This window comes from Tasmannia lanceolata, unplaced genomic scaffold, assembly GCF_043159265.1.
Source record: "Tasmannia lanceolata isolate RefF3 unplaced genomic scaffold, GAP_Taslan_0.1 ptg000020l, whole genome shotgun sequence".
Taxonomy (NCBI): domain Eukaryota; kingdom Viridiplantae; phylum Streptophyta; class Magnoliopsida; order Canellales; family Winteraceae; genus Tasmannia; species Tasmannia lanceolata.
Window position 1 is genome coordinate 9,912,732 of NW_027518697.1, and position 26,203 is coordinate 9,938,934.

Sequence of the window (26,203 nt, forward strand, 5' to 3'; positions counted from 1 at the left end):
ATACTTTTTTCCGCATAACGTGCGTGTCTAATTTGTGTTAGTTATACTTGGTGACAGTGTTATCCTTATAATTTCTTAGTTTGTTACTTCACATTTACTAAGTGAATGTCATTCTGTAATTTGACAATATTAAATATAAGTTGCAAGCATGAGATGAATAATCTGTTCTCATGATTCACATGGTTTTAGAGTAAAAATAGTCAAAAGCCTAATTATGTTGAATACTTGAATCAAATCTTTTCCTCTCACCTCTTCTTTACTAGGAGTTTTTTCATGTTCCATATTGAACTGAGAAAGATACCATTTACAAGATCTTTATTTGATAGGGTTTATAATTTTTTTTTTGGTTTAATTTCTGGTTTAGTTTGGTGGGGGTTCTGATGCTCTAAATTTGTCAGGTAAACAAAGAGTCGATATCTTGTTGGAATATTTGTAGATCAATGCTCGGATGTATTAGCATATTATCCTTATTAATTTTATGCAGAAACTTGAACAAGTGATTCTGTTTTGCCATTAGCGCATTATTACACTTGTGCCTCCCATTCACAACTCCCTTACCTTCACTTCTTTTCGTTCCTTGTCAAGGCCTCAAACCTGGTCTACATCATCTGTAACGACCCAGATTTTTGAGGATTTTTCTTTTTTTTAATCTCAAAACCCAAATTGTTACCCCAAAAGGGAAACATCAAACTAACCAATTTTATCCCATGAGGAAAATTCACTAAATAAAATGAACGAATCTTATACCATTATGAAACTAATGGTCCATTACAATATTAAAACCCAATACTAAAAAAACCATTGAATTTAAAATAAAGGTGAACTACAACTCAAACTAAAACACCATAACTGAATATAGCTCGACACTCTAACCAACTCCCAATCCCGTGACATTTATAGTGTGTATTTCTGCGCGACAGAAGCTCCATCGCCAACACCTAGAGAACCTGTGGGTGGTGACAGAGTCAACAACAAGCTGAACAAGATCCCCTAATGGCTCGCAAAGTAAGAGCCACTAGATGAGATTGCATTATGAAATTATTTCTTATGATTTAGAGGGTTAGCATAAGCAAAACAGCCATTCATTAAAATAAAGATAAAAACAGAACAAGAACTAGAATTAGAAATAGAAATAGGGACCAAACTTAAAAATGCAAAGATGCAAGCATGCAAAAATTAAATTGCATGAGACTACCCCGAGACCATACAACATTTCAAACCCCCCTTTCATTCATTTTCTTTTTCCATTATTTCTCATTTCATGGCATTTATATGCCGCCGTTGATCTTGACCATCTAGGCCCCCACCCATATTTGGGTGTAACCTAGGTAGGATTTCATCGGTCATCCTGTCTACCAGGTCCACCTGAATGCATTGCCAGCCCACTGTTGTACGCTCTTCTCGGGGTGGTTTTTGGCATCTTGCCCAAGGTTGGCTCCAAGGGGGTCTCCCATCGGCCTCCCTCTCATAGTATCCTATATGTGCATGCATGCTTTTTATACGTACCTCTTTCCCTCTCTGTCATGAGGGGTTTTTCTTTTACTTTCCCCTGCATGGTTAGTGTACTACCATATTTTCAACAATTTATCAAAACAGAGCTTGCTATCCATTTTAACCATTTAGAAAAGAATCTAATCATACGAAATGCAATCATAATAACAAGACCATTTATGTAACCGTTACCATGAAAGCCATCATCACTTGCATTAGAGTTTGAGTGTAAAGAGATGAAGTGAATGGCTCTAAGTGTCAACCGAAAGTAAACTTTTATGATGACAAAAGCCCAAAAGAAGTGAAGACAAAAGCCAAATCCTTCTTCTCTCTCTCTCTCTCTCTCTCTCTCTCTCTCTCTCTCTCTCTCTCTCTCTTTTCGGGCGAGTGCATGAATGGAGAGAAAAACCCACGTTTTGGGTTTTTATAAAACCCATTGATTTATGTTTCCTAGTTTAAATCAAAGAGAATAGCATGTTTCCTATTCTAACTCTCCTTCTATTTCTTTGTTTCCTATTAAAATTAATATTGTAAGGTTTTTTTTCCTAACTCTATTAGGTCTTTTTTATTCTTATCTTATTAATTAAGTTAACTAAAAAGGAAAATACTAAATTTTAATATTGGCACTCCTAAAAATTGCCTAATAAGACAAACGGACAAGATTTGATGCCCCAAAAATAGGTTATACTTAAAAAAACGAAAATACATTGTGATTTTTGGTCTGGGGATCTACGGTCCTGATTTAATTAAGGTTATTAACTTTCTAGGCCCGTTTGGGGCCGGGTCTTTACATCATCACATTTTTTGACACACGATGTATGCCTCTAAATCTCTCTTTCCTAATATTGCTTGCCTCGTCTTTTGAAAAACATATCCTCGAACTTTTTAGTTGTAAAAATAGTTGCACAAAGTCTGAGCACCGAAGCAACAGTTCAAAAATTTTGGAAGCCAGAGAATCTATGACCAGTCAATATGCTAAAGAATTTAAAAGTAGCAATTTATATTAATTCAGTATAAAACTAGTAGTTTTGTCGAAATAGAATTCAGATGTAGAAAATCTATGCCTGTACTATCAGTGCATTTTGATGGAAAGGTAGTATCATAGTTTCTGTGGGAAAGAGGATGTCAAGAAGTAAAAGTGGTAGTGGGGTCGAAATCATAGTAGCAAGGTGGGAATGACCGGCATCTATTCACCAGCTTGAGGGGTAGTGTTAGTGTTAGTTGCACACTAGCAATTAGTGACTGGTGGCACACATGTAATTACGTCTTAGATGATGTCTATTCTATTATTCTATTCCACTAATGGCAGTTATGTATTTATGATGCACTGATTAATACAAGGGTCAGCTCAAAAACTCCTTTATCTTCTTCTCTTCCTCTCTTTCACTGCGACACATGGGTCCTAGGCTCCAGGTTTATTAATTAATGAACTCATTTCTACAATCATATATTGTCTGGTCATTTTTAACTTTATTCTACGTTAATGTAATGCCCCCGTACGATTATTTGATGACTATAATTAAATCTGCATATTTGCATGTGTATGGGAAATTTTTGAATAATTTTAGTTCATTTTTTTATCGTTGTTTCAGGCTATTCCAGCAAAGCGCTTCTATGAAATTGTAAGGAATAGTGGTGTAGGTTTGGCCGTTGCTTGTATGGGAATGACTTCTAGTTCTGATGGGCCCGCAGAAGGGACTAATCTAACTGCTGTTGGTGAGATCAGACTAATACCTGATTTATCAACGAAGCAAAGGCTGCCATGGTACTGATAATTATGTTCTTAATGAACCTACATTAGTGGTTCTATTTAATAGTTTCTTTGATTTTTGTTTCATTGTGAGCTACTCAATTTTGCATTAGATGGATGCTTTCATTAGATATGGAAGCTTTTTTGTGAAGAGTTTAATTGTCTCTTGTTTCTTACTTTTCTTCCATCATATATGCAAATGATGGTATGGTCCACTTATATAAAACTTGCACTGTTGCTGAATCCAGAGAGTGCGATTCAGCTGAATCGGTATAATCTGATCCAATATGGATTCTATGTGCCTGTTCACAACAAATATATGCATGAGAAAATCACACAAAATATTGAGAGCAAAATTTTCTCTTTTGAGAAGAGTTTTTATTAAAATATTTTGGAGACTTACACTTCCGGATCTAATGTCCGGTAATTACATTTTGTTAAAGAATGAAAGCATCTCTGATTATTCATCAAGAGATTCCTTAACTAAAATAATTTACAAAGTATAAACAGAATTTAAATTAAATATTTTCCTGATGCTTCTTTTGAGGGTCCTTAGAGTGGGTTATAAATGTTTCTCTCACGATTCTTTCTAGGAGAGTGAGGATCTTTGAATTTTCTTGAGTTTTGATAATGCTTGCTTTGAGAGTCCTTAGAGTGGGTTATAAATGTTTCTCCCACGATTCTTTCTAGGAGAGTGAGGATCTTGGAATTTTCTTGAGTTTTGATATCTTGAATAATTCCCTTGTTAATGATTTCTCCTAGGAGAGAGACTTCTTTAAATTATAGAAAATATTGACAGGCTCCTCTTTTGTAAAAGAGTCATTCCAAAGGAGGAACTCCTTTATTGTGGTAAATGTTAACAATTTGACTCTTCTTTAGTAAAAGAGCCATCCCAGAAGAGGAATTCCTTTGAGTAAAAGAGAATGTTAATGATTTGATTTTTCATTTGTAAAAGAGTCCTCGCTAAAGAGGAACTCTTTTGAGTCTAAAAATGATAAATGTCATGTCCCAAAACCCAAGTTGTACCTCAGGGTTCAGGATGTGACATATCGTAGCTCATACACTAGGGTATATTGAATTTATGCCCTCTCCATAAAGTCATTCATCATTTACCTTTTCAAAAAAAATAAAAATAAAGTCATTCATCATCAATGTGTATTTTCAGAAGCAGACTTGTGGTTGCACTAGACCTGATGTGTTAGGAGGGTCTCTTTCCTTTTCGTCAGTTCACCGGTCTTGCCCAAAGACAATGCCTTATGCTTCTGCATACTAGGCATCCTGATCACAAAACAATTCTCTCTTAGAGGAGTAGGTTTGCCTAAAATTAATGAATTGATGGTGATAATGGTCATATATTAATGTTGATGGCTATGAAATTTATGATGTAAGTCGGGGAAACAGGTTAGCAAGTCTTCTTAGCCTGAGGTCCTTCTATTCTTCTCAGATGAAAAACTCTTTATTTCTCCCTAATCCTATGCACATTCTAAGTTCTCAAGACAATCTCAACTTTTTCTGATACCACAACTGTCCCTTCACAAAACCCTCACAGGTTTCAGGACAGAATGTATCAAAGCTCATACACTAGGCTATATTGAATCTGTACCCTCTTAATGAAGTCATTCATCATTGAAGTGTCTTTTCAAAAGCAGATATTTGGATTTACAGGAAAAATATGATTTAAATAAGCATGCCATAACTAAAAGTCTAAAACACTGTACAACAATATACAATAAAGAGTTTAAAAACTAACCACTTAAGTGGGTCCCAAGATTCCAGCCCCACCTAGAGCATGCGCGTTTGAGTGGACAACTTTCCAGAACAAGATCCAAATGATAGATTACCTCTGTTGTTGTAACATGCTTATTGTAGACCACTTTGCCCTTTGTCTGGGCGCGGGCAAGACAGTGGACCACATGCTCCTCCATTGTAGATATGCTAGAGAGGTCTGGGCCAAAATCCTGGACTCATTCGGAATCTCACAAGTTTTTCTTTCACATATTTTTAGGCTTCTAGACGTTGGTTCTTTGCATTGTGGCCTAGCAACGGTATGACTTTCTGGAAGCTCGTCTTGTTGTCATCTATCTGGGTTCGTTGGAAAGAGAGGAATGCTCGCACATTTAAGAAGTTGGTTTTGGTTGGTTGGTTTGTTGGTTGGTTGGTTGTTTGGTTGGATTGTTGGTTGGTTGATTGTGTTTGGTTGTTGGTGGGCTCGCTTTGCGAGTCGTGTTTGTTGATGCTTCTACATGGTGAGTGTAGTTGCTTGGCGTAGTTTTACGCTTTTGTTGTTGTGGTGGTTTGCATTGCAATCCACCTTGTTGGTGCTTCTACACGTGTGTAGTTGCCTTGCGTAGTTTTACGTATTTATTGTCGTTGTAGTGGTTTGTGTTGCAATCCACGTTGTTGGTGGCTATATGCTCGGTTGTTAGTGTTGCTTTCGGCCTTATTGTTGGTGGTGATGGCTATATGCCCGGCCGTTTGTGTTGCATTCGGCCTTGTTGTTGTCTGTGGCTATATGGCTATATGCCCTGTCTTTTTACACCCCTAGCTATATGCCCCGTCTTTAGCGTTACGTTCTGCCTTATTGTTGTTGGTGGCTATATACCCGGTCGTTTGCAATGCATTCAGCCTTGTTGTTGGTGGTGGCTATATGCCCGGTCGTTAACGTTGCTTTCGGCCTTGTTGGTGTGGGTGGCTATATGCCTGGTCGTTTGAGTTGCATTCGGTCTTGTTGGTGGTGGCTATATGCCTGGTCGTTAGCGTTGCTTTCGACCTTGTTGTTTCTCCTGGCGACGTGCTGTCAATCTGTCGTTGGTTGGTTGTTTCTCCAGGCGACGTGTTGTGTGGCCGTCGTTGGTTGGTTGTTGTTGCGGGCTAATTTTCTATCCCCCTTTTGTTGGTTGGTTATTAGTTCCTCTCACCTTTTTGGTGATTGGACTTCTTTTTCTACTGGAGATGTGTTGTTCGCCTTATCTCTACTCATGCTTCGCCGTTGTTTGCTATGCGCGCCTTTTGTGTGCGTATTTTGTTCGTGCTTCGTTGTTATTTCCCTGCTGAGGTGCCTTCGTCCGATCGTTATCGGTGTGCAGATTTGATAGCCGTGCTCTGATTCAGGGAGGGTCTTAGTGATCGCTCTGATGGTAGTGTTGATTCAGGGGGAGCTCGTTGTTTTGGTGGCCGTTGATCTCGTTGTTGTACTCATTGTGGACGTTGTCCTTTTTTTGTTATGTATTTCACTATGTATTCACCACATCAGCTTGAGGGGGAGTGTTGTACAAAGCTAGCTGTGTGTATGAGTTGATTATCCTTTTTGTTGTATGGGTTTTATAGTTGTTTGTATGGGTATTGTAGTTTTCTTTGTACCAAGCTGGAGTTTCATAGTATATACACTCAAGCTTGAGGGGGAGTGTTGAAGAGTATGTAAGGGTAGTTTAGATATTATGTGTGTGATGGGGGGTATTGTAGTCTTTATACAAGGTTGCCCTACTTTAGGCCTACATGGTATATACACATTATTTACATGGGAGGACTCTTTACTGGAGACTCACCATCTTCTTCCCCACTCTTCTTCTTCTTCCTCTTCTCCTTATCCATTCTAACTGGGAATAAGACGCATTCTTTGATATGAGAATGGCATTACCAGGGGGCCTATTATGGGCCGATCGAAATCAAGGATTACAATGAGACGGAAGTGAGAGCTATCCTTCAAGGCATTAGATTGATGGAGGGCAGAGATATGGATATTCTTATCGCAGAGGGAGATGCCCTCACTGTTTTCAAATGTCTGGATGGGAGATCTACCCATCCATAGAGATTCTTAGTGTTTATTGATGAGATTTTGGACCGTGTGGAGGGCCATTCCGTTCCCTTCCATGTTAGGAGATCAGCGAATGGAGAGGAGGACCGCCTAGCGCGGGCTGAAGCAACTAGATCGGTGTTAGAGATTTTTTATTTCTTACGCCTTGAGCATTATCATCATTGTAGTTTTTCTCTCTCTTCCTGTTCTCTTTATTCCCTTGACTGTCTCGGTTGTGGCCCTATCTTTTTAATTAAAATTTCACCATAAAAAAAAGAACTAACCACAGAAGTCTCAAGACTGGCTCTATACAAAGAGTCAAACAGTAGCTGGGCTCACAGCAAAAGTCCCGCGCAAAACTGTGCCCTCAAAATATTGCCAAATTTCTTGAACTTTGACTTAGGCATCTCAGAGCTAAACGTAACTCAATATGAAAAAGAAATGATGAACAACAGTGATGAGTAATCACAACTCAGCAAGTAATCCCACTTCGAAGTTGGGAAAAAGGGGACGGAAGTTTCCCATCTCCAATTTGCAGATGACACACTTATGTTTAGTGAAACAGATAGACAAGGATAAGGTGCTAAAATTTAAATCGGTTGTCAGATGCTATGAATTAGTGACATGTCAGGGAACCAACTTCGTAAAATCAAAGTTGATGGCTATGATATGATGCTCCCAACTTCACGGACTTGCTTCTTGATGATAGTAGGATACCCCGAGCCCATGACTTTGTGCAGGAAAGTCAGGATATCATGAAGGCATCACGGGATAACATCAAACTTGCATAGAATCAGAGCAAAAGGAATGCTGATCAGCACATGGTTGAGCGACAATTCGAGGTGGGAGATCTTGTTTATCTAAGGCTGCAGCCCTTCAGACAGTCCACGCTTAGGAGAAGTGGGGCTAAAATACTCGGGCCTCGTTTTTATGGTCCTTACAAGGTCACAGGCTGGATTGAGGAAGTCGCATATGAGATGAGTTTCCACGAAGCAGTCACGTTCATACTGTGTTTCATGTCTCATGCTTGAAGAAAGAGCCTGGACACTACATCATTCCCTCCAACGAGCTTCCACCCCTGGACGTTGAAGGAAAATTGGTTCTCGAGCCTGAAGGGATTATTGGGAGTAGAGAAAATAGGTTGAGGATCCGGGTCATGAAGAGTGTTAGGTGAAATGGAAGAGCTTACCTGTGGAGGATGCAACTTGGGGGGGGCAAGAAACTCTCGCACACCCAACTCTGAATTGCTTGAGGACAAGCAATTTTGAGGAGAAAGGACTTGAAATGTCCCCTTTGTTATTAAGGGATCAGCTGTGGCTAGGCCCACCTTTTGTTTCTTTTCTCTCATGTAATTTTCTCTTTTTTATTTTCGTTGTCCTAGTATGTGGGCCCCAATTTCGTTCTCCGCTGTGTGTGTGTGTATAGATACATACATACATACATACATACATCATGGGAAGTGAGGAGAGGGGGCATCGTGCGGTTTTCCTTGGTTTGAGAGTGGGCTGCTCCCACCTCCAACGTTTACGGTGGTCCCGGAGACAACGCTGAACCTTGGTCTTGCCGAGTACCCTTTTGAGGGTTGGCCTTTTTCTCATGCTATCAATCTTGTCCAGATTTGCTGTTAAATTTGTGGATCATCTCAAGCATTTAAGTTCTGGAAGTGTTTTTGTGGAGAATGGACCACCATTGTGCATTCAATCTGGAAATTTTCGGCAAGGTTATTAGAAATTGTGCTCACACAGTTCAATTTAATATCCCAGTTATTCCATTATATTGAGCTATATGGGGCTTGGACACCTAATGGCTTTCACTACCTGATCAATTTGAATTACTTCAATCTTTATACTGTATATTCAACGAATTATTTTTCTGTTTTGTTAATGAAAAATAATTCTTAATTTATTTAAATCTTTGATGAAAAATTTTCTACTTTATTTTTTGGGCTGAGCATTTCTGTATGTCATTGTAGTGATTGTACAGACATGGGCATATTCTTGCATTGAGATATTTTTATTCAGTAACACTTCTAATCTCAATAGGTCACATCAAGAGGAAATGGTTTTAGCTGATATGCAATTAAAACCTGGCGAATCATGGGAATGCTGTCCAAGAGAGGCCCTACGCAGGATTTCAAAAGTCTTAAAAGAGGAATTTAACTTGGTATGGTTTAGGTCTTCATGCCAAGTATGCGTGAAATTCCTTTTATTCATGTGTTCATAAGCTCTTTATGTGCAGGAAATGAATTCAGGCTTTGAAAATGAGTTTTTTCTCTTGAAAAATGTATTAAGGTATATATCTATATTATTTCTTCTCCTAATACATTACCATATTTCATATTTCTACGTATGTCATGATAACTAAATCCAAGAAAATATCCAGAGAAGGCAAAACCGAGTGGGCACCATTTGACTCAACCCCCTATTGCTCAACCTCAGCTTTTGATGCTATATCTCCAGTTTTGCGGGAAGTGAATTCTGATCTCCAATCCATGGGAATTTCGGTAGAGCAGGTATAGGAACTATGACTCCATTTGTAAAGTATTTGGTATGCATGTCATCTTCTGTGGAATTTTTCAAATGGCTTCTGATATCAGTTTTCTATATATTTGCATATTTGTTTTGCACTTTGTGTAATATTGGCTTCCACTATCATTATTAGTAATAATCCTTATTTTATTTACGAAGAAAACTTACTCTTGGTGTGCGTTCTTCTCTTTACTTGGGTTTTGGGATTATATAAAACAATAGAACGTTTGGGACATTACCGTCCAAAATTAATTTGAACAGTCATAGCCCACTGCCGTATGTATAGACGGGGCATGTGATTAGGGCATCATGATTCCTCTCCATAATTGTCAGTCCCAACATGATCACATGATCAGGTCAACGTAGCAATTTAATTTGAGGGCTTTGTTTAGGGCTTCGCCAGAAAGACTTTGATTGTTGTTTTTCGCACTCCTTTATCTATTGGTGTGATCCCAAATTACTACTTAGTCGTTTATTGAAGGATATTGTTTCTTATGATCACATCTTTAGTCAGGATTGTTGCAGTGGATGAGTACACAGTGTTGACTTGAGAGGAGTATACGGGTGGATTTTTTTAGTACTTTTTACTATTTTGAGAAATGAAAAAGCACAAAAGATATGAAAATATTTTCATAACAAGATTCCTGGAAAGAAACAAGTATGTGCTAGAGTTGGTTATCGACATTGTTGACAGAGAATTTAATAGGATAATTAGGCTTCTCATTACAATTTAAATAACTAATGCTAAAAATTTATGAAACAATAAATGTTCTAATACATTTCAACCATGCCTAGCACCCTAACAACATCAATCCACCGCTTAGGAACAGGAATTTTGGAGAGTGACCACTCAAACTTTTGAATGGCTGAAAAATAAGAAATCCAGCACAATTTTTTGGATTGATAAGTGGTGTACAGATTCAGTTTTGATGAAAAAATTCCTTAATATGTTTAAAACAGTGATCAAATCTAGAGCCAGTATAGCTCAATATTTAGTTTATATTGGCGTTCCTTATATCACAACTCTAATGTTGTGTGAATGTTTATCTTTATGAACATAGCATGATTTCACAATATTATCCTATCGGTCCAAGTATTATTCTCCTTCTCTTGGCTATTGTGATGAGATTATATCGACTCTTGGGCAAGGTGGATTCTGTTTGGTCAAACCATAGTATTCCTTATCATCAAGCAGTTATTGATCACATGAGGATTGGATTTTTCTTACAGTTTTCGTGTTTTTTGAATTCTTATTTTCCTTGTGTTCAACATGGGTTCATAAAATGCTTTGATGAGTCTAATATCAGACCAAAATCACCTAATTTCAGTCGATATGTGATGCGCATGTGAGCTATAAAATCCACTGGCAGAGAGAAGAAGTGAGGCTTTAAGTTCTTTCCTCATCTTTCTTGAACATTATTTGTTGTGTAATTATTTCACTTGAATTTTTTTAGGAGAATTTCAGTTATTAGAGTTCAGAACATTTCAAAGGTACAGTACCTAACTGCAACCGCCTGGATTTGTCTTTTAAGGTTTATGTTGTAGAGCTCTATGCAACTCTAGTCTTTGTTTATCACTGGTTTCACACCACTTTTTCTTTAATCTAAGAGTACTTTTACCAAAACTTTGGTGGAGAATCGAAGTGTGATAAGGAATTATAGACCACTGCCCAACATATATCAATCATTTTCCTCTGTTCATGTGGTTTCTCATTCTCACCAATCCCATTACATCTATTTGAGATCAGAAGAAGATCCCTGATGGTATTTTGGATGCTTTAGTTATTGTTCACACAAGGATTGGATTTTTCTTACAGTTTTTGTGTTTTTGAATTCTTATTGTCGTTTTGCTCAAGATGAAGTCATCAAATGCTTTGATGAGTCTAATATCAGACCAAATCACCTGATTTCAGTTGATTCTTGATGCACATGTGAGCAATAAAATCCACTTGCAGGAAGAAGAAGCAAGGCTTTAAGTTCTCCTCACATCTTTCTTGAATATTATTTGTCGCTTAATTATTTCACTTAAAATTGTTAAGAAAATTTTAATTTTTTCCTTATCATTCATATTGATGCATATTGTGCAGCTTTTATATTTTTGAAAGTGTTCAACTAAAGGGTTTTGTAATTTATATCTTTTATTTCACTTTGTTTATGGTTGCAACGACATGTTCTTTCCTCTCACTTACCTTTTAATATATGTGTGTTCATTGTTGTATTTTCTTATTCTTGTCTTTGAAGTTATAGAGGATAAATTATGCTTCATCTAAGTGAAAAATCTGGTAGTTTCTTATTTTTGTTATTTTATACTTTTCGTGATAACCTCCTTAGTGTCGCAGTTACATGCAGAATCTGGAAATGGTCAGTTTGAGATAGTATTGGCACATAGACGTTGTACTCATGCAGCTGATAACTTGGTACTTGCTCGTGAGGTTATTAGGGCAGTTGCAAGAAAGCATGGGTTGCTGGCAACCTTTGTGCCAAAGTAAGTTTGTATGTTGGTTCCGTCATGCTACACATTACCCATTTAATGAAAATACATAATATCAGCTTCAGCGCCATTTAATTTTTTTCTACATTTCTGGTTATGTTATGCATTCGATGTGGTGAAAGTTAAATAACATATCCTCATTGTTTACTTATTCACATGAATCACCTTCAACTTTCGAATATTTATTGGTCTCTGATGATTATTGATAATATTTACAAATATCTGAAAATTTTGAACTCCATATGCTTTTGATGATATTCCGCTACTCAATTTTTTTTCTTTCATAACAAATAAAAGAAATCATACCGCTTCACATGTTTCCTCAACATATCATATTCCAAGTGTTAGCAACCATTCTATTTGTTGTTTTATAAATATATTTTGTGTTTATGTTTGTTAAATCAATTTCTACACTTGTTACTAATTTAGCATTATAGTTGCAATTTTCTAGTGACTAGTTTGGATAGCTTGTTAGCGTTTTTATGAATATCAAATTCCAACATTCATATACAATGCTTGTATCCTACACCTGCAGGTATTCTTTGGATGATATTGGATCTGGATCTCATGTGCATTTAAGTTTATGGACGAATGGAAAGAACGTTTTTATGGCGTCAGATGAATCAAAAACTCTATATGGAATGTCAAAGGTTGGGGAAGAGTTCATGGCCGGAGTTTTATACCATCTTCCTTCAATCATGGCATTTACAGCTCCACTTCCGAACAGGTAAAGTTTTATATTCCCTGTAAAACAATATTCTTCCCATCTCTCTTTGATAGTTTTGTTAGTGTTCCTTTTTTTGAATAGTAAAAAAAAAGGGCGGCCCAGTGCACGGAGGCTCCCGCCATTACGGGGTCTGGGGAGGGCTAGATGTATGCAGCCTTACCCCTGCTTTGCAGAGAGGCTGTTTCCGTTACTCGAACCCGTGACCACCAGGTCACAATGGAGCAACCTTTTTTTGAATAGTAATGTTCCTTTTATTTTAGAAAAACAAATTATTAAAACATATTGAGTAAATTGTTGTTTCATTTCAAAAATAAATAAAAATTGAGTAATTGCTGTTATTTTCTAGCTCTACACGTGCCTTGAGTTTTCTTCATGTTGTTTTGCTATAATTTTGTTTTCATATTCCTAATTGAAGGGGCATTACTGTCTCTTGGCTCTCATACTTTGATTTCTAGTTTGTTTCTTACTGATATAAATTTTTATTTATATAATATTTAACGAAAAAGTTCCAATTGTCACTTTTATATATTATTTCATGGTATAGTAGTGAGAAATACCCTAGTTTTTTAACCATTTGTAACTTCATGTTGATCTGCTGATTTATCTCTGTATTCAATCAGTTGTAGTGTTGTACTAAGGTCATTCAAAGTAACGAATTACATAATTTCGTATTGAAGCATTTTCATTATATACAAATAGAAAGAATGAAAAATGCTGTTCAGATTCCATGTATGAGTGTAAAAAACAAAGTACGAAACTACCTACATATAGTACATAAGACATTACCATTAAAAAAAATAGTACATAAGACATTATCGTTTAAAAAAAAGGGCGGCCCAGTGCACGAGGCTCCCGCCATTGCGGGGTTTGGGGAAGACTAGATGTACTCAGCCTTATCCCTGCTTTTCAGAGAGGCTGTTTCCGTGACTCGAACCTATGACCACCAGGAGAGCAACCTTACCGTTGCACCAAGGCTCGCCCTCAAGACATTATCATTTAACACTCCTGCAAATTGATGCAGATGGTTTGTAAGCTGAGTATTGTTCTTATCAAAGAAGACATGGAACTTGGTATATGCCTTCAGGATTGTGGTAGGTATTGTCACTTTGTTGGAAGGCTTATATACCTAAAATTACATAACCGAATATTGCATTCTTTGTAAGTCTAGTGATTTAGTTCATGCATGCTCCTATTGTTGATCATTTGGTTGTAGTTCAATTTATTCTAAGATACCTAAAGGGTTCACCATGCAGAAGTATTGTTTTTATTTTTTAATGACCATTTGAGAGAGGAAAGTTTTTTTAAGGGTCGTTTAGCAGGATCACCTTTTGAGAGATGTTCGACTACAGTGTATTGTTCTTTTGTTGGAAGAAACCTAGTTACATGGCACAACAAGAAGTAAAATGTAGTTGCACACTCTATATCGTATCCAGTATGAGCTAACCCTCTTGTATGTCTTCATTGTAATAAGGAAGCTTCCATTAACATTGTCTCCTATCATTCATTTGGCTACCGAGCATAGAGCTTTACCACTGCTTCGTTAGGGAGCTTAGTCGGATATATTGTTCTTGGGAATTTGTCAGCATTTTATTTGTTAGGACAATTTAAAATTTTGACATTTTATTTGGGTGATGTCAAAAAATTATCATGGGAAATTTTATCAGCCTGTTTATTTATTAGGATAATTTAAAAATTGGCGATGATATTTTCACCCGAACCCCCCTCGCACCCCCCCCCCACCCCCACCCCCCGCGGCAGTACACATTCGTCCCCCTTTTAACGTGATTTGACGTCAAAAAGCGTTAACATTGCCCGCTGTTCACGTTATAAGGGGAGCGAATGCGTACTGCAGATGGGGTGAAAATATCATCTCCCGTTAAAAATTGACATTTTTATTTGGATAGTGTCAAAATCTTATCTCGGGAACTAATGCTAATTATATGTGTGTGTACATGTATATATGTTTAGAAAAAAAAATATTATGTATTTATATATAAGAAATGACATATATCAGAAAAAAAAAAATTTACAATACAAATATCGCAATATTATCATAATAATATTTTTTTGTGATGAATTCAGTTTATTGGGAAATTATAGGGATGATTTTTTATTTTTTTTTAAGAAATATAGGGATGATATTATTGTGAATATTTTAGTGATAGATTGAAATTGATGGTGGTGATAATTTCTAACTGGTAAGGGAGATGGTTATAGAATCATTCAAAAAAAGGGGACTTACTTATAGAAGGATTTATTTACTCCATATGTTCCCGCAAATGTGTAGAAACATGAGGAGCTCAAGAAGTAGAAGACATGGAGAAAGAAATTCCTGGGAACAAGGAGCATGCCCTGTTTTTGTTCACAAAGTGAATATAACATAATTGCAAAAATACCTCTTAAGTTATATGAAATAAACAATTGCACACCATAATGATGGTTTTAAATTTCGGCCGAAACGAAATTTACATGAAGTCGTTTCTTTACAAGATTTCGGCAAAATTTCACCAAAACCGAAATATTTGGGTTTCAGTGGTGGCCGTAACCGACACCGAAACTGAAATTTAAAACCTTGACCACAACATATGATACACTACACTAAAAGGCTTGGAACTAGTGTTTAACACTCCGCCCTCCAGCCGGCTCTTGAATGTTGAAAATGTCCAGCTTGCCAAGAATCTTTTGAAGACGACTTCGAGGAACCACTTTGGTGAGAATTTTAGCAAGCTGATCCTCTGATCTGACATAAGGAATAGTAATGACCCTGGCATCCACCTTCTCTCACAAAGTGATAATTATCCGCTATATGTTTTGTTCTCATTAAACTCCTATTAGCTTATAATAACAACTAACACCAACTACTATCAAATAAATCAAGCCAAATAACAAAATCATTGTCAAACCAAAACTCAAATTAATAGAAATGCTTCATCCATGAACATGAATGCTTTACTATATTACCCCACCTGTCTCAACCATTTGAGGACATTACAAGATTTTATGCAAGGAAATCTCCTTTCTGCTTAGGAGGAGGTCAGATCAGAATACTCCCGTCTGTCCTTCAGAATTTCATAACCTTTAGATTTTGTAATCTCAATAATGCATCGTACCTTTTCAAACAGTCCACAAAAATAGGAAAAATTCTCATAAATACCTTGGAAAATTATCTTCATGCATCAATCATTACAAAGGTCAGATCTGTTCCAGAATGTCCCAGGTTGTACTGTTCGGTTGACTAGGCCAGCCGTATGTACGACCTGTGGGAAATGGGGTTTTCCTCATCATTCCAAAATAATTCTTCTTTGGTTTCTTTATGTAGATTGAAGAAGAGAAGAGCCTAGATTTGGAATAATTTGGATCTAATCTTGGTCTAATACCATGTAGAAACGTGTGGATCTCAGGATGTACATAGAAGAAGAGAAAGAGAGAATGAAGAATGTGGGTGTGCCCCATTCGTGAAACATGCCCTGTTTTATTCACTTAACGGAAGATTACATAATGGAAACAAGACCCCCAAATTAAAATTACATGAAATTAACAACGAACACACCATAATAAATGACAACCATATTAAAAGGAATTGAACTAGTGACTTTCAATGGAATGAACTATTGACTGATCTATTCACTGAAGTGTCGAGTTGTGCATTTTTTCAAAAGACTCATTGCGAGTTAGGGAGAATTATCTTCGTCCAACTTTCCATGGGTTAATGGTTACGATGTACTCTTTCATTATAGTTTATTTATTTTGATAAGGCTATATTGGGGATTACGTAATATGTGTAAAAATCCGGCCCCACACGGTCCTAGAAAGTTAATAACCTTAATTAAATCTAGACCGTAGATCCCTAAACCAAAAATCACAGTGTATTTTCATTTTTTTTAGTATAACCAATTTTTGGGGCATCATATCTTGTCCGTTTGACATGATTTTGGCCCCGGTAGATGGGAATTTATTGATGAATTTTTTTTTAGAAAACAACCCCTAAACTATTGATATCACCCAAAGGTATAAACAAAGATAATTAAGAATAATAAAAAGATATGGTCTCACATAAGCCTTAGGTGTGTGTGTGTGTGTGTGTCACTTGGAAATATGGATTGAGGAAACTTAGAATTTGGTATATCACTGTGTTTCAGATTCGGTAGCAATCCCTACTCAGACATAGAGGATTTCTTACTCTTTCACATCACAAATAACTAAGGTAGGTGACGGTAATCTAAACTTGTACTCTTGAGCAATGATTGATTTATATGCATGCAATGAAATTCTTAGCAGACATAGAATTGTTCATGATAATGATGTAGTTAAGATGATTGTTCCTTGTTAATATGCATCGTGCTCTCATGTTTTATTATACTAGTAGCATGCAAATGTTGAAAAATGATGCTATGCCAGTAGCTTGCAAAAGATGAAATGTTATGATTCCTTGTTAAAGGAAAAGGGAAATGTGGGAAACAATAAAATTGCTAAAAATATCTTTAAGATATTGGAAAGAAGAAAAAAAAAGGATATGGATGATATGCCAGTAAAACTGATAAGAGACAAAGACATTGGGAAAATAATTTGGTGGATTGGGCGGAGGTATGAGTCGTCCAGGAATAATGAAATTCTGAGCCAGCCTTGGGTTTTAGCGCACCCCCTTGGCGGTAAATGCATCCTCTTAGATTATGATGTCAGGAGGCGGAGTGGCTATTAAGCACGTCGTAAAAAGTCCTCATGCCCACTACCTGTAGACAAGGGTAGTGGAACGTATTGGGGGTCCACAAGCTAAGGGAGCTTGATTGTCTTGGGTGAGTCGTCTCATGCATTAATAATGATAATAACGAAAATATAAAATTTTCACTTGTAAAACATTGTTGTGTTGCTAGAATAGTAGTTTTAAATTGATTTATGCCATAGCATGCCCCCTATTACCGTTCATGATTTCTTTAGAAAGAAATTATGTTACATGTTCACTTATAGAATTAAGTTGTATGCCTTTAAATTCAAGAGTTGTTTAATTGTATTTGTTTAGGTACCGAATGAATCTACATAGTTCTTTGAACTAACACCAAAAATCCCCCACGGGTTTTGCTACAATGGACAACATCGAGAATAAATGGGGAGCGTAGGAAGAGCGTGCCAAGTCATTGGAGTGTCTAGTCCTTTTCATTTATATTACTGATGTCAGTTTACTCTTGCTAAGCACTCTAAGTTTGATTTAGATTAATAATATTTGAGTTCTTTGTTATTTAGAAAAAATTTATTCCGCATTTTTCATGAGTTACATTTAGTTTCTATCTTTGGTGGCGATTCGGGTTTATCCGAAAATCCGGGTCGTTACAGTTGGTATCAAAGCCAAGTTTAGTGATCTTAGGTGCGCCTGTGAGTTTGGGTACATCATAGGAAGGGTAGATGCAGACAAGGAGCAATTAGGAAATGACACACCATATTTGTGTGTACCGGGCACATGAGTTAATTGTGTTGTAAGAAACCACTTAACGGACTCACGTGCATTGGGGGCACCTGGTTGATGTGTGAGCGAGTTGTGTGGTGGAAGATAAACAGTTTAGGTGAGAGCTCTATGGGCAATTTAGGCAAACCAGGAACACTTAGTAGGTGAGGGTTGGCTATGGTGGTATGGGACAATGTAGTGAACACAAACATATTGAGAGCTTGGTTGCGTGAGGGTTGACTATGCTGGTATGGGACGGTATAGCGGACTCAATTGCGTTGACAGTGCTTGGTTCGTTTAGAAAAAAAAAATTATTATGTTATTCTCTCACATAGACTGGGATAATCTTGTAGTGAGTTAATTGCGTGACGAAGTAAGATAGGCTCATGTGGACTAATGGAATTTAGGTAGGGCTGTCAATGGATCCAGACGGTCCGATGGATCGTCCGAATCGGAACGTTAATGAACGGGATCTAAACATATGAATAGGATCCATGGGCATATTTCAGATCATCAAATCTGGGATCTGAAAAATTTCGGATTGTGTACGGGCACGCTACAGATGCCCATTGGATAGTCACGATTCGAAATGTTTTGCAAAAATACGCTCCAAATTTTGTTAATGCTAACTGTTCTATGAAGGGCATTTTGGTAAAAACCTCTCTTATCACTTAATGAATCGTATGGGAATGCGATTTCACTCATTTCATTTCATACTTTAACGAAGGAAAAGAGAGAGGTAGGGCAATTTATTAGTTGATAATAGTTATACATTATATTTGTGTATGTAATTTTGATTAGTTTTATTGTTTACAAGCATTATTTTACACATAGATTAAACATAGACAAATTTTTAATTTAGTTGAAGAAAATGCATAGAGACACACTAACAGTGGACTGCCATTATAACTCTTTTTAAAAAAAACTAATTGTTTATTTAGCTTAGTGGGACATAATAGGACACTCCGATAGACGGTCCGAATTAAAATGGATCGTGATCATAAAGTGAAAGGTAGGATCCGAAGTACAATCCGACTCTGACCCGACCGATAAGGGATTTAAATGGATCGTGACTGTGACATAGGTGGATCCGACCCGAAGTGGATCCGTTGACACTCCTGAATTTAGGAAGTCGAATTTCGGGGATGAAATTCCTTTAAGGGGGGTAGAATGTAAAGACCCGGCCCCACACGGGCCTAGAAAGTTAATAACCTTAATTAAATCTAGACCGTAGATCCCTAGATAAAAAATCAGAGTGTATTTTCAACTTTTTTTTAGTATAACCAATTTTGGGGGCATCAGATCTTGTCCGTTCCACATGATTTTGGCCCCTGTAGATGGGTATTTATTGATGATTTTTTTTAATAGAAAACAGCCCCTAAACTATTGATATCACCCAAAGGTAATTATAAACAAAGATAATTAAAAATGATAAAATGATATGGTCTCACATAAGCCTTAGAGGTGTGTGTGTGTGTGTCACTTAGAAATATGGATTGAGGAAACTTAGAATTTGGTATATCATTGTGTTTCAGATTCGGTAGCAATCCCTACTCAGACATAGAGGATTTCTTACTTTTTCACATCACAAATAACTAAGGTAAGTGACGGTAACCTAAACTTGTACTCTTGAGCAATGATTGATTTAAATGCATGCAATGAAATTCTTAGTAGACAGAATTGTTCATGCTAATGATGTAGTTAAGATGATTGTTCCTTATTAATATGCATCGTGCTCTCATGTTTTATTATACTGGTAGCATGCAAATGTTCAAAAAATGATGCTATGCCAGTAGCTTGCAAAAGATGAAATGTTATGATTCCTTGTTAAAGGAAAAAAGGAAAATGTGGGAAGCAATAAAATTGCTAAAAATATCTTTAAGATATTGGAAAGAAGGAAAAAAAAGGATATGGATGATATGCCAGTAAAACTGATAAGAGACAAAGACATTGGGAAAATAATTTGGTGGATTGGGCGGAGGTATGAGTTGTCCAGGAATAATGAAATTCTGAGCCGGCCTTGGGTTTTAGCGCACCCCCTTGGCGGTAAATGCATCCTCTTAGACTATGATGTCAGGAGGCGGAGTGGCTACTAAGCACGTCATAAAAAGTCCCTCATGCCCACTACCTGTAGACGAGGGTAGTGGAACGTATTGGGGGTCCACAAGCTAAGGGAGCTTGATTGTCTTGGGTGAGTCGTCTCATGCATTAATAGTGATAATAACAAAATATAAATTTTTCACTTGTAAAACGTTGTTGTTGTGTTACATGTTCACCTATAGAATTAAGTTGTATGCCTTTAAATTCAAGAGTTGTTTAATTGTATTTGTTTAGGTACCGAATGAATCTACATAGTTCTTTGAACTAACACCAAAAATCCCTCACAGGTTTTGCTACAATGGACAACATCGAGAATAAATGGGGAGGGTAGGAAGAGCGTACCGAGTCATTGGAGTGTCTAGTCTTTTTCATTTATATTACTGATGTCAGTTTACTCTTGCTAAACACTCTAAGTTTGATTTAAATTAATAATATTTGAGTTCTTTGTTATTTAGAAAAAAAAATATTCCCCATTTTTCATGAGTTACATTTAGTTTCTGTCTTTGGTGGCGATTCGAGTTTATGTCACTCTTTCTTTCTTTCTTTTGACATTGTCATCCATTGTTTTCTCACAATTTCTCTTTTCTTCATTCTTCTTCCTCTACGATCTCCATTTGATGTAGCATTGTCACATGCATGTACTTATCCTAGTTGCATAGCTTAGACTCAAACATTGATTTCAACTCAACTCAACTCAACTCAACAAAGCCTTTGTTCCAAACTAGTTGGGGTCAGCTAAATGAATCCTTTAGAAAAAATTCATGAAGACTCAAACATTGATTTAAGGAAAAAAAATTATCATGAACAGCATTTCATTTATTTTTGTTGGTTTAAGTTGAACAAATTTAAGCCCCCACTCTTAACCTAGAACAAATTTAAACCCCCACTCTTAACCAAGAGCAAATTAAATGAACCAAATCTAAACCAGATCTTAGGCACCAGTACGTGCTTAAAAATTGCAAATTTTACTGATAGTAGGCAATGGCTTATTCAACTAATTGCGCAGTTTCCCTTCATCCTTCCATCAGAATAAGAACTCTATTAATCTTGAATGACTATACTACTTATGTTGAGTAGTATGCATTATAGTTCCTATGTATTAATTTTCTTATTAAATTTTTTAGTGCTGCTACAAGCTATAGATGAATTGTTGCTGTTTTGTTTGTATCACTTAGTTTTGCATAGCTCTGTTTTTAATGGCATCTATAGATGGCTTTTTTATCACTTTTATTTCTAGTTCTGCATAGATTTTAAGCATTTTATGTTAGTCAAATAGTGTTACTACCATTCCAAAAAAAAATAGTGTTTCTTGCTACTGCTTTTTTCCTGTCATGCCTACTCTCTCTACTATGCAATTTGGAACTTCTTCTATACCCTATTTTCTCTTCCAATCTTAATTCATACTTTTTTAATTCGATCTGTGTCTTGGCTGGTTAATTTCCAAAGTCTTTGATGGTGTGAACATTTTGAGCTGCAATATAAGAACGTGAAGGTTGGCTACTTAGGTGTAATTTTCATGGAGTTACATGTCTCGTCTATATTGTATGCTATCAAACTTTCCCCGTAGATTCACCTCTCTTATGGAATGATGGCATTTCACAAGCTTATTATCCCTTATAGAAATGCAACTGAGATTTTTAAGTGCAGTTATGATCGGATTCAACCAAATACATGGAGTGGAGCATACCATTGTTGGGGAAAAGAAAATAGAGAAGCTCCATTGAGGACCGCATGTCCACCTGGAATTTCCATTGGACTTGTGAGCAACTTCGAGGTAAAAACCTTCGATGGGTGTGCAAATCCATACCTAGGCTTGGCTTCAATTATAGCGTCTGGGATTGATGGCCTTCGAAGGAATCTTAGCTTGCCTGAACCTGTTGGTATGATTTACATTCTTCATTTCATTTTGAATAATAACTTCTTTGGATTATCTTATTTGCCTTCCATTGTTTTGAAATCCAGAGTTTCCTCATTAGTCAAATCCCAATTTAACCTATCCATCCAGTTAATCTTTAGTAGTGGTATAGCAGGTTTTGTTCATAAATGGTTACAAGTGTTCTCACCCTAAGTTGATCTCAAGTATTATCATTCCAAGTTTTTTTAATGTTATAACTCCAAATAAATCTACATTTTTGTGTCCTATATGTTATTCCTGCGCTTTGCACAAGCCACAGCGTAAGACATGATTGTTGTCCATGTGATTGTTCACTAAATTGTGAAGAGAATGTGCAAAGTGAGAGCAGGAAATGTGGCTGCTACAAATGGGGGTGCTAGAAATGACTAATGACATTAAGTTTCACACAGAATGCAAGAAACCAACAAAAACTATAGGGTAATATTCGAGAAAGGCCCAAGGGCACAATGACGGGGAAATAAATGAATTCTTTTTTTCTGGCAAGCATGCTTGTCCTGCATATCTCCTTGAGATATCTGTATTTACTATGTACAAAGAGATTGAGATGCTCTTGATGCTCCAATGGAAACAACGATGAGTACCTCAAATGTGACCTGGGATATGTTGACATAGTTCATGTAGGCCTTTTTTTATGACGTAGGGCATCCCAGCCCCAATTTTTAGGGCAGGACTATTCCCTATGGATGCACACAATCGCCCATAAACCGCGTGCATTAAGTAAGCCTGGTGGGATTCAAACTCGCGTCAATGAAGAGCATACCCATGACTTTAAGCCAAAGAGCAACTCTATTTTTGTTTAGGATTCACATGACATAAGCGCGCATCACCCGTAAACCGCGTGCATTAGGTAAGCCTGGTGGGATTCGAACTCGCGTCAATGAAGAGCATACCCATGACTTTAAGCCAAAGAGCAACTCTATTTTTGTTTAGGATTCACATGACATAAGTTAATGTAGGCCTTATGTCATGTGAATGCTAAACAAAAATAGAGATGCTTTGGGAATGGCTGAATTTATAACAAGCAGTCTATTCAAAGCTATAAAATAGAAAAATCATGTTTCTTCTATTTTTATTGGAGAGCAGATTTTTTTCTTATTGTCATCTAGTCCTTATTTGATTTCCGTTGGACTTTAGAAAGAGTCCTGCAAATTTGCTATCAGAGTGTCAAGCATGTTGAATAACTTATTCCTGCATTCTATTTTATGGAGCAGAAACAAATCCTTCTAATCACCATGGAGTGCTGAAAAGACTGCCAAAAGTACTCAGTGAATCCGTAGAAGCTCTTGAAAAAGATATTATTTTGAAGGATCTAATTGGTGAAAAACTTGTTACAGCTGTAATAGGCGTCCGAAAGGTAATACATAATTTAATTGTGCTGCCTCAATCTTTTTCTTTGCAAAATGTTACTTTATTCATGAATTCAAGAAAATATATGAAAAACTCCAATTGTTGATGGTTAATCCATGAGAATGTCATACCCTCATATGTCCTCATGCTAAATATTTATCGTTATTCATCTTAATGAAATTAATATTGCATGGTACATTTATTTTTATTGTATTTTTGAAAATTATTTAAGGTTTAAAAATATCATCAAAGCAACAGAAACAAAAGTGGACATGTGATGGAATTTCAGTCATCTATATATTTAATCCAGTTATATCTTATAACTAGGTTTTAAATTTCAGTTTCGATTTCGGTTTCAGTCCGCACATAAACGGAAACATTTCGGTTTCGGTTTGAAATTTAGGTGGAAATCTTGTGAAATCACGGAAATGTATAGAAACATATGCAAATGATGAAATTTTAAGATGTAAATTTTGGAAATGCTAGAATAAACACAAATACAAACTTAGAAGCCATGGCTTAATTGCATCTAATACCTAGTGACACACATGTATGGAATAGTAAAGTCAATAAAGAAGTACAATGTAATCAAATATAACAAAGTATAATAACATGGCATCCCTCCCAAGCCCCCAATACTATGTCAATACCACATATAGTTACAAGGTGTTATTGGTCCCATGTCGATTCAACATCCCATGCATAAAATATGGTTACTTTGTTGTACAAGACAATGATGCTGCCTACCAAATGTTATTCTCTACATTAATGAAATGAAATGCAAAGTAAAATGGCTTGCAAAAAAAATATTTCCCCTCTCTATGCTTAGTTAGAGATTCATCATTTGTACGATGCTCTGGTTTTGAAATCTTAAATTCCCGACTCTTCACATTGAAATGAAAAGTGGACCAACCTTCGATTCAACAAGGACAGGTACACGAAGCATGTTGATAAAGATAAAAAGTTTTCTACCTTGCAATTAGTACCGGCACCACTATTTGCACAATTTATATCTGAATGGCAATTTATTAATTAGTGCAACAAATCAAAAGTTGAAAACAGGACCTTCGTGGGGATGGAAACGAAAAAATTTTGGTCGTATAATGTCGGTTTCGTTAGAAATTTAAAACCACTCAAACAGCCCCCACTTCAGTACGAAACTCTCCGCTCTCATCTCATTTTACATAAAGTATAACAATACCGTATGTCCGTATATAGATTAGGTCAAAAGCGCTCTCTCTCTCTCTCTCTCTCTCTCTCTCTCTCTCTCTCGTCCAACTAAGATACAAGAGACATCCCACTATTTTCATAACTTTACAAAACTCTCTCTCTCTCTCTCTCTCTCTGGAAACTACACGAGAAAGTCCGTTCTACTCATGAATTCATCTATCCTTGAATCAATTCATATTGCCTCTATAGTCATTTACACTTTAACCAAGGGAACTGAATCTTCAGCTTCAAACAGCCGTCAGTTTCCAGGCACACGTCGACTGAGTTGAACTGATAACTAGAACCATTTTTAGGTATATTTCCATCAAATATCTTCCATCCCCATTACAACATGGCATGCAAACACTGTTTTATGTCTTGCTGCCCCTGGGGTGACCAAATGAGGCTTAGTTGATCTTATGACTAAGGAGTCAACATGAACAATTAGAACTCAACCTGATTTATCTTGGGCAAATACAAAGAGGATTTTTTCGTACTTTCATCACGATTTTTTTTTATATTAGTCACATAATATATATATATATATATATATATATATATATATATATATAGAGAGAGAGAGAGAGAGAGAGAGAGAGAGAGAGAGAGAGAGAGACTCCCAAGAGTAAATAGCTTATCTATTCCCTAGGCTTAAAATACAGTGGGGGCACATTGTTTGGGTGATCCAAAGCATTCATTTGATGTGCCCTCACATAGATAGTGTGTGCCCAAAAAATCAGCTCCATAGGATCATCCTAACCCTTTGCACTGTGGAGGCAAAAAATGGGCAGATTTGTGAAGGTTTATACTCGTCCATTTTTACCTCCACAAATTGAAGGAAAATTGAAGGGTTGGGATGATCATATGGAGCTGATTTTTTGGGCACATCCTATCTATGTGAGGGCCCATCAAATGAATGGTTTGCATCACCCAAAAAATGCGGCCCCTACGGTATTTTAAGCCTAGTGAGTAGATAAGCTATCTACTCTAGGGGGTAGGAACTCTTTTCTCATATAATGTATATTAGGAAAAGGTTTCTGAGCTATATAGTGGGAGTAATTATAAGTCATCAATGCTAGACTGATTCTTGAATTCATATGGTGTTCTTCTGTTGTGTTGCAGGCTGAGATTGACTACTATTCGAAGAATAAAGATGCATTCAAGCAATTGATACACCGGTATTAATGATCCAAGCAATTTCTGGATTGGTTGGTGAGATACCGATTTGCATTATGATTCAATTAATTGAAATATTTCTATCCATTGTGGACCAGTACTATCTCTTTGTCTTTCAATAAGTGACCATTTGTCACATTGGATTTATCAGTTTATGTTTTTGGGGTTATTTATTTTGGTCACTGAACAGTTAAGCACTATATTTTCCTCTGAGTATACCAATTAAACAATGTTATTATC

The 26,203-nt window shown here is 36.6% G+C and overlaps 1 protein-coding gene across 3 annotated transcripts in view; it reads left to right on the forward strand.

Moving 5' to 3' along the window:
• The window catches only part of NODGS (nodulin/glutamine synthase-like protein), a 52,351-nt gene extending 26,148 nt beyond the window's left edge, over window positions 1-26,203 (forward strand). For 2 of the 3 annotated variants that reach the window (XM_077364054.1, XM_077364053.1), the window contains exons 10-18: window positions 3,084-3,256; window positions 9,077-9,197; window positions 9,273-9,325; window positions 9,417-9,546; window positions 11,901-12,046; window positions 12,588-12,779; window positions 21,964-22,196; window positions 23,443-23,585; window positions 25,910-26,203. In XM_077364054.1, coding sequence (XP_077220169.1) covers window positions 3,084-3,256; window positions 9,077-9,197; window positions 9,273-9,325; window positions 9,417-9,546; window positions 11,901-12,046; window positions 12,588-12,779; window positions 21,964-22,196; window positions 23,443-23,585; window positions 25,910-25,972 — 1,254 coding nt within the window. In that variant the 3' untranslated portion in view covers window positions 25,973-26,203. Of the gene's footprint in view, window positions 1-3,083; window positions 3,257-9,076; window positions 9,198-9,272; window positions 9,326-9,416; window positions 9,547-11,900; window positions 12,047-12,587; window positions 12,780-16,918; window positions 16,984-21,963; window positions 22,197-23,442; window positions 23,586-25,909 lie in introns of those variants that run through there. The other variant, XM_077364055.1, reaches the window with a different exon arrangement.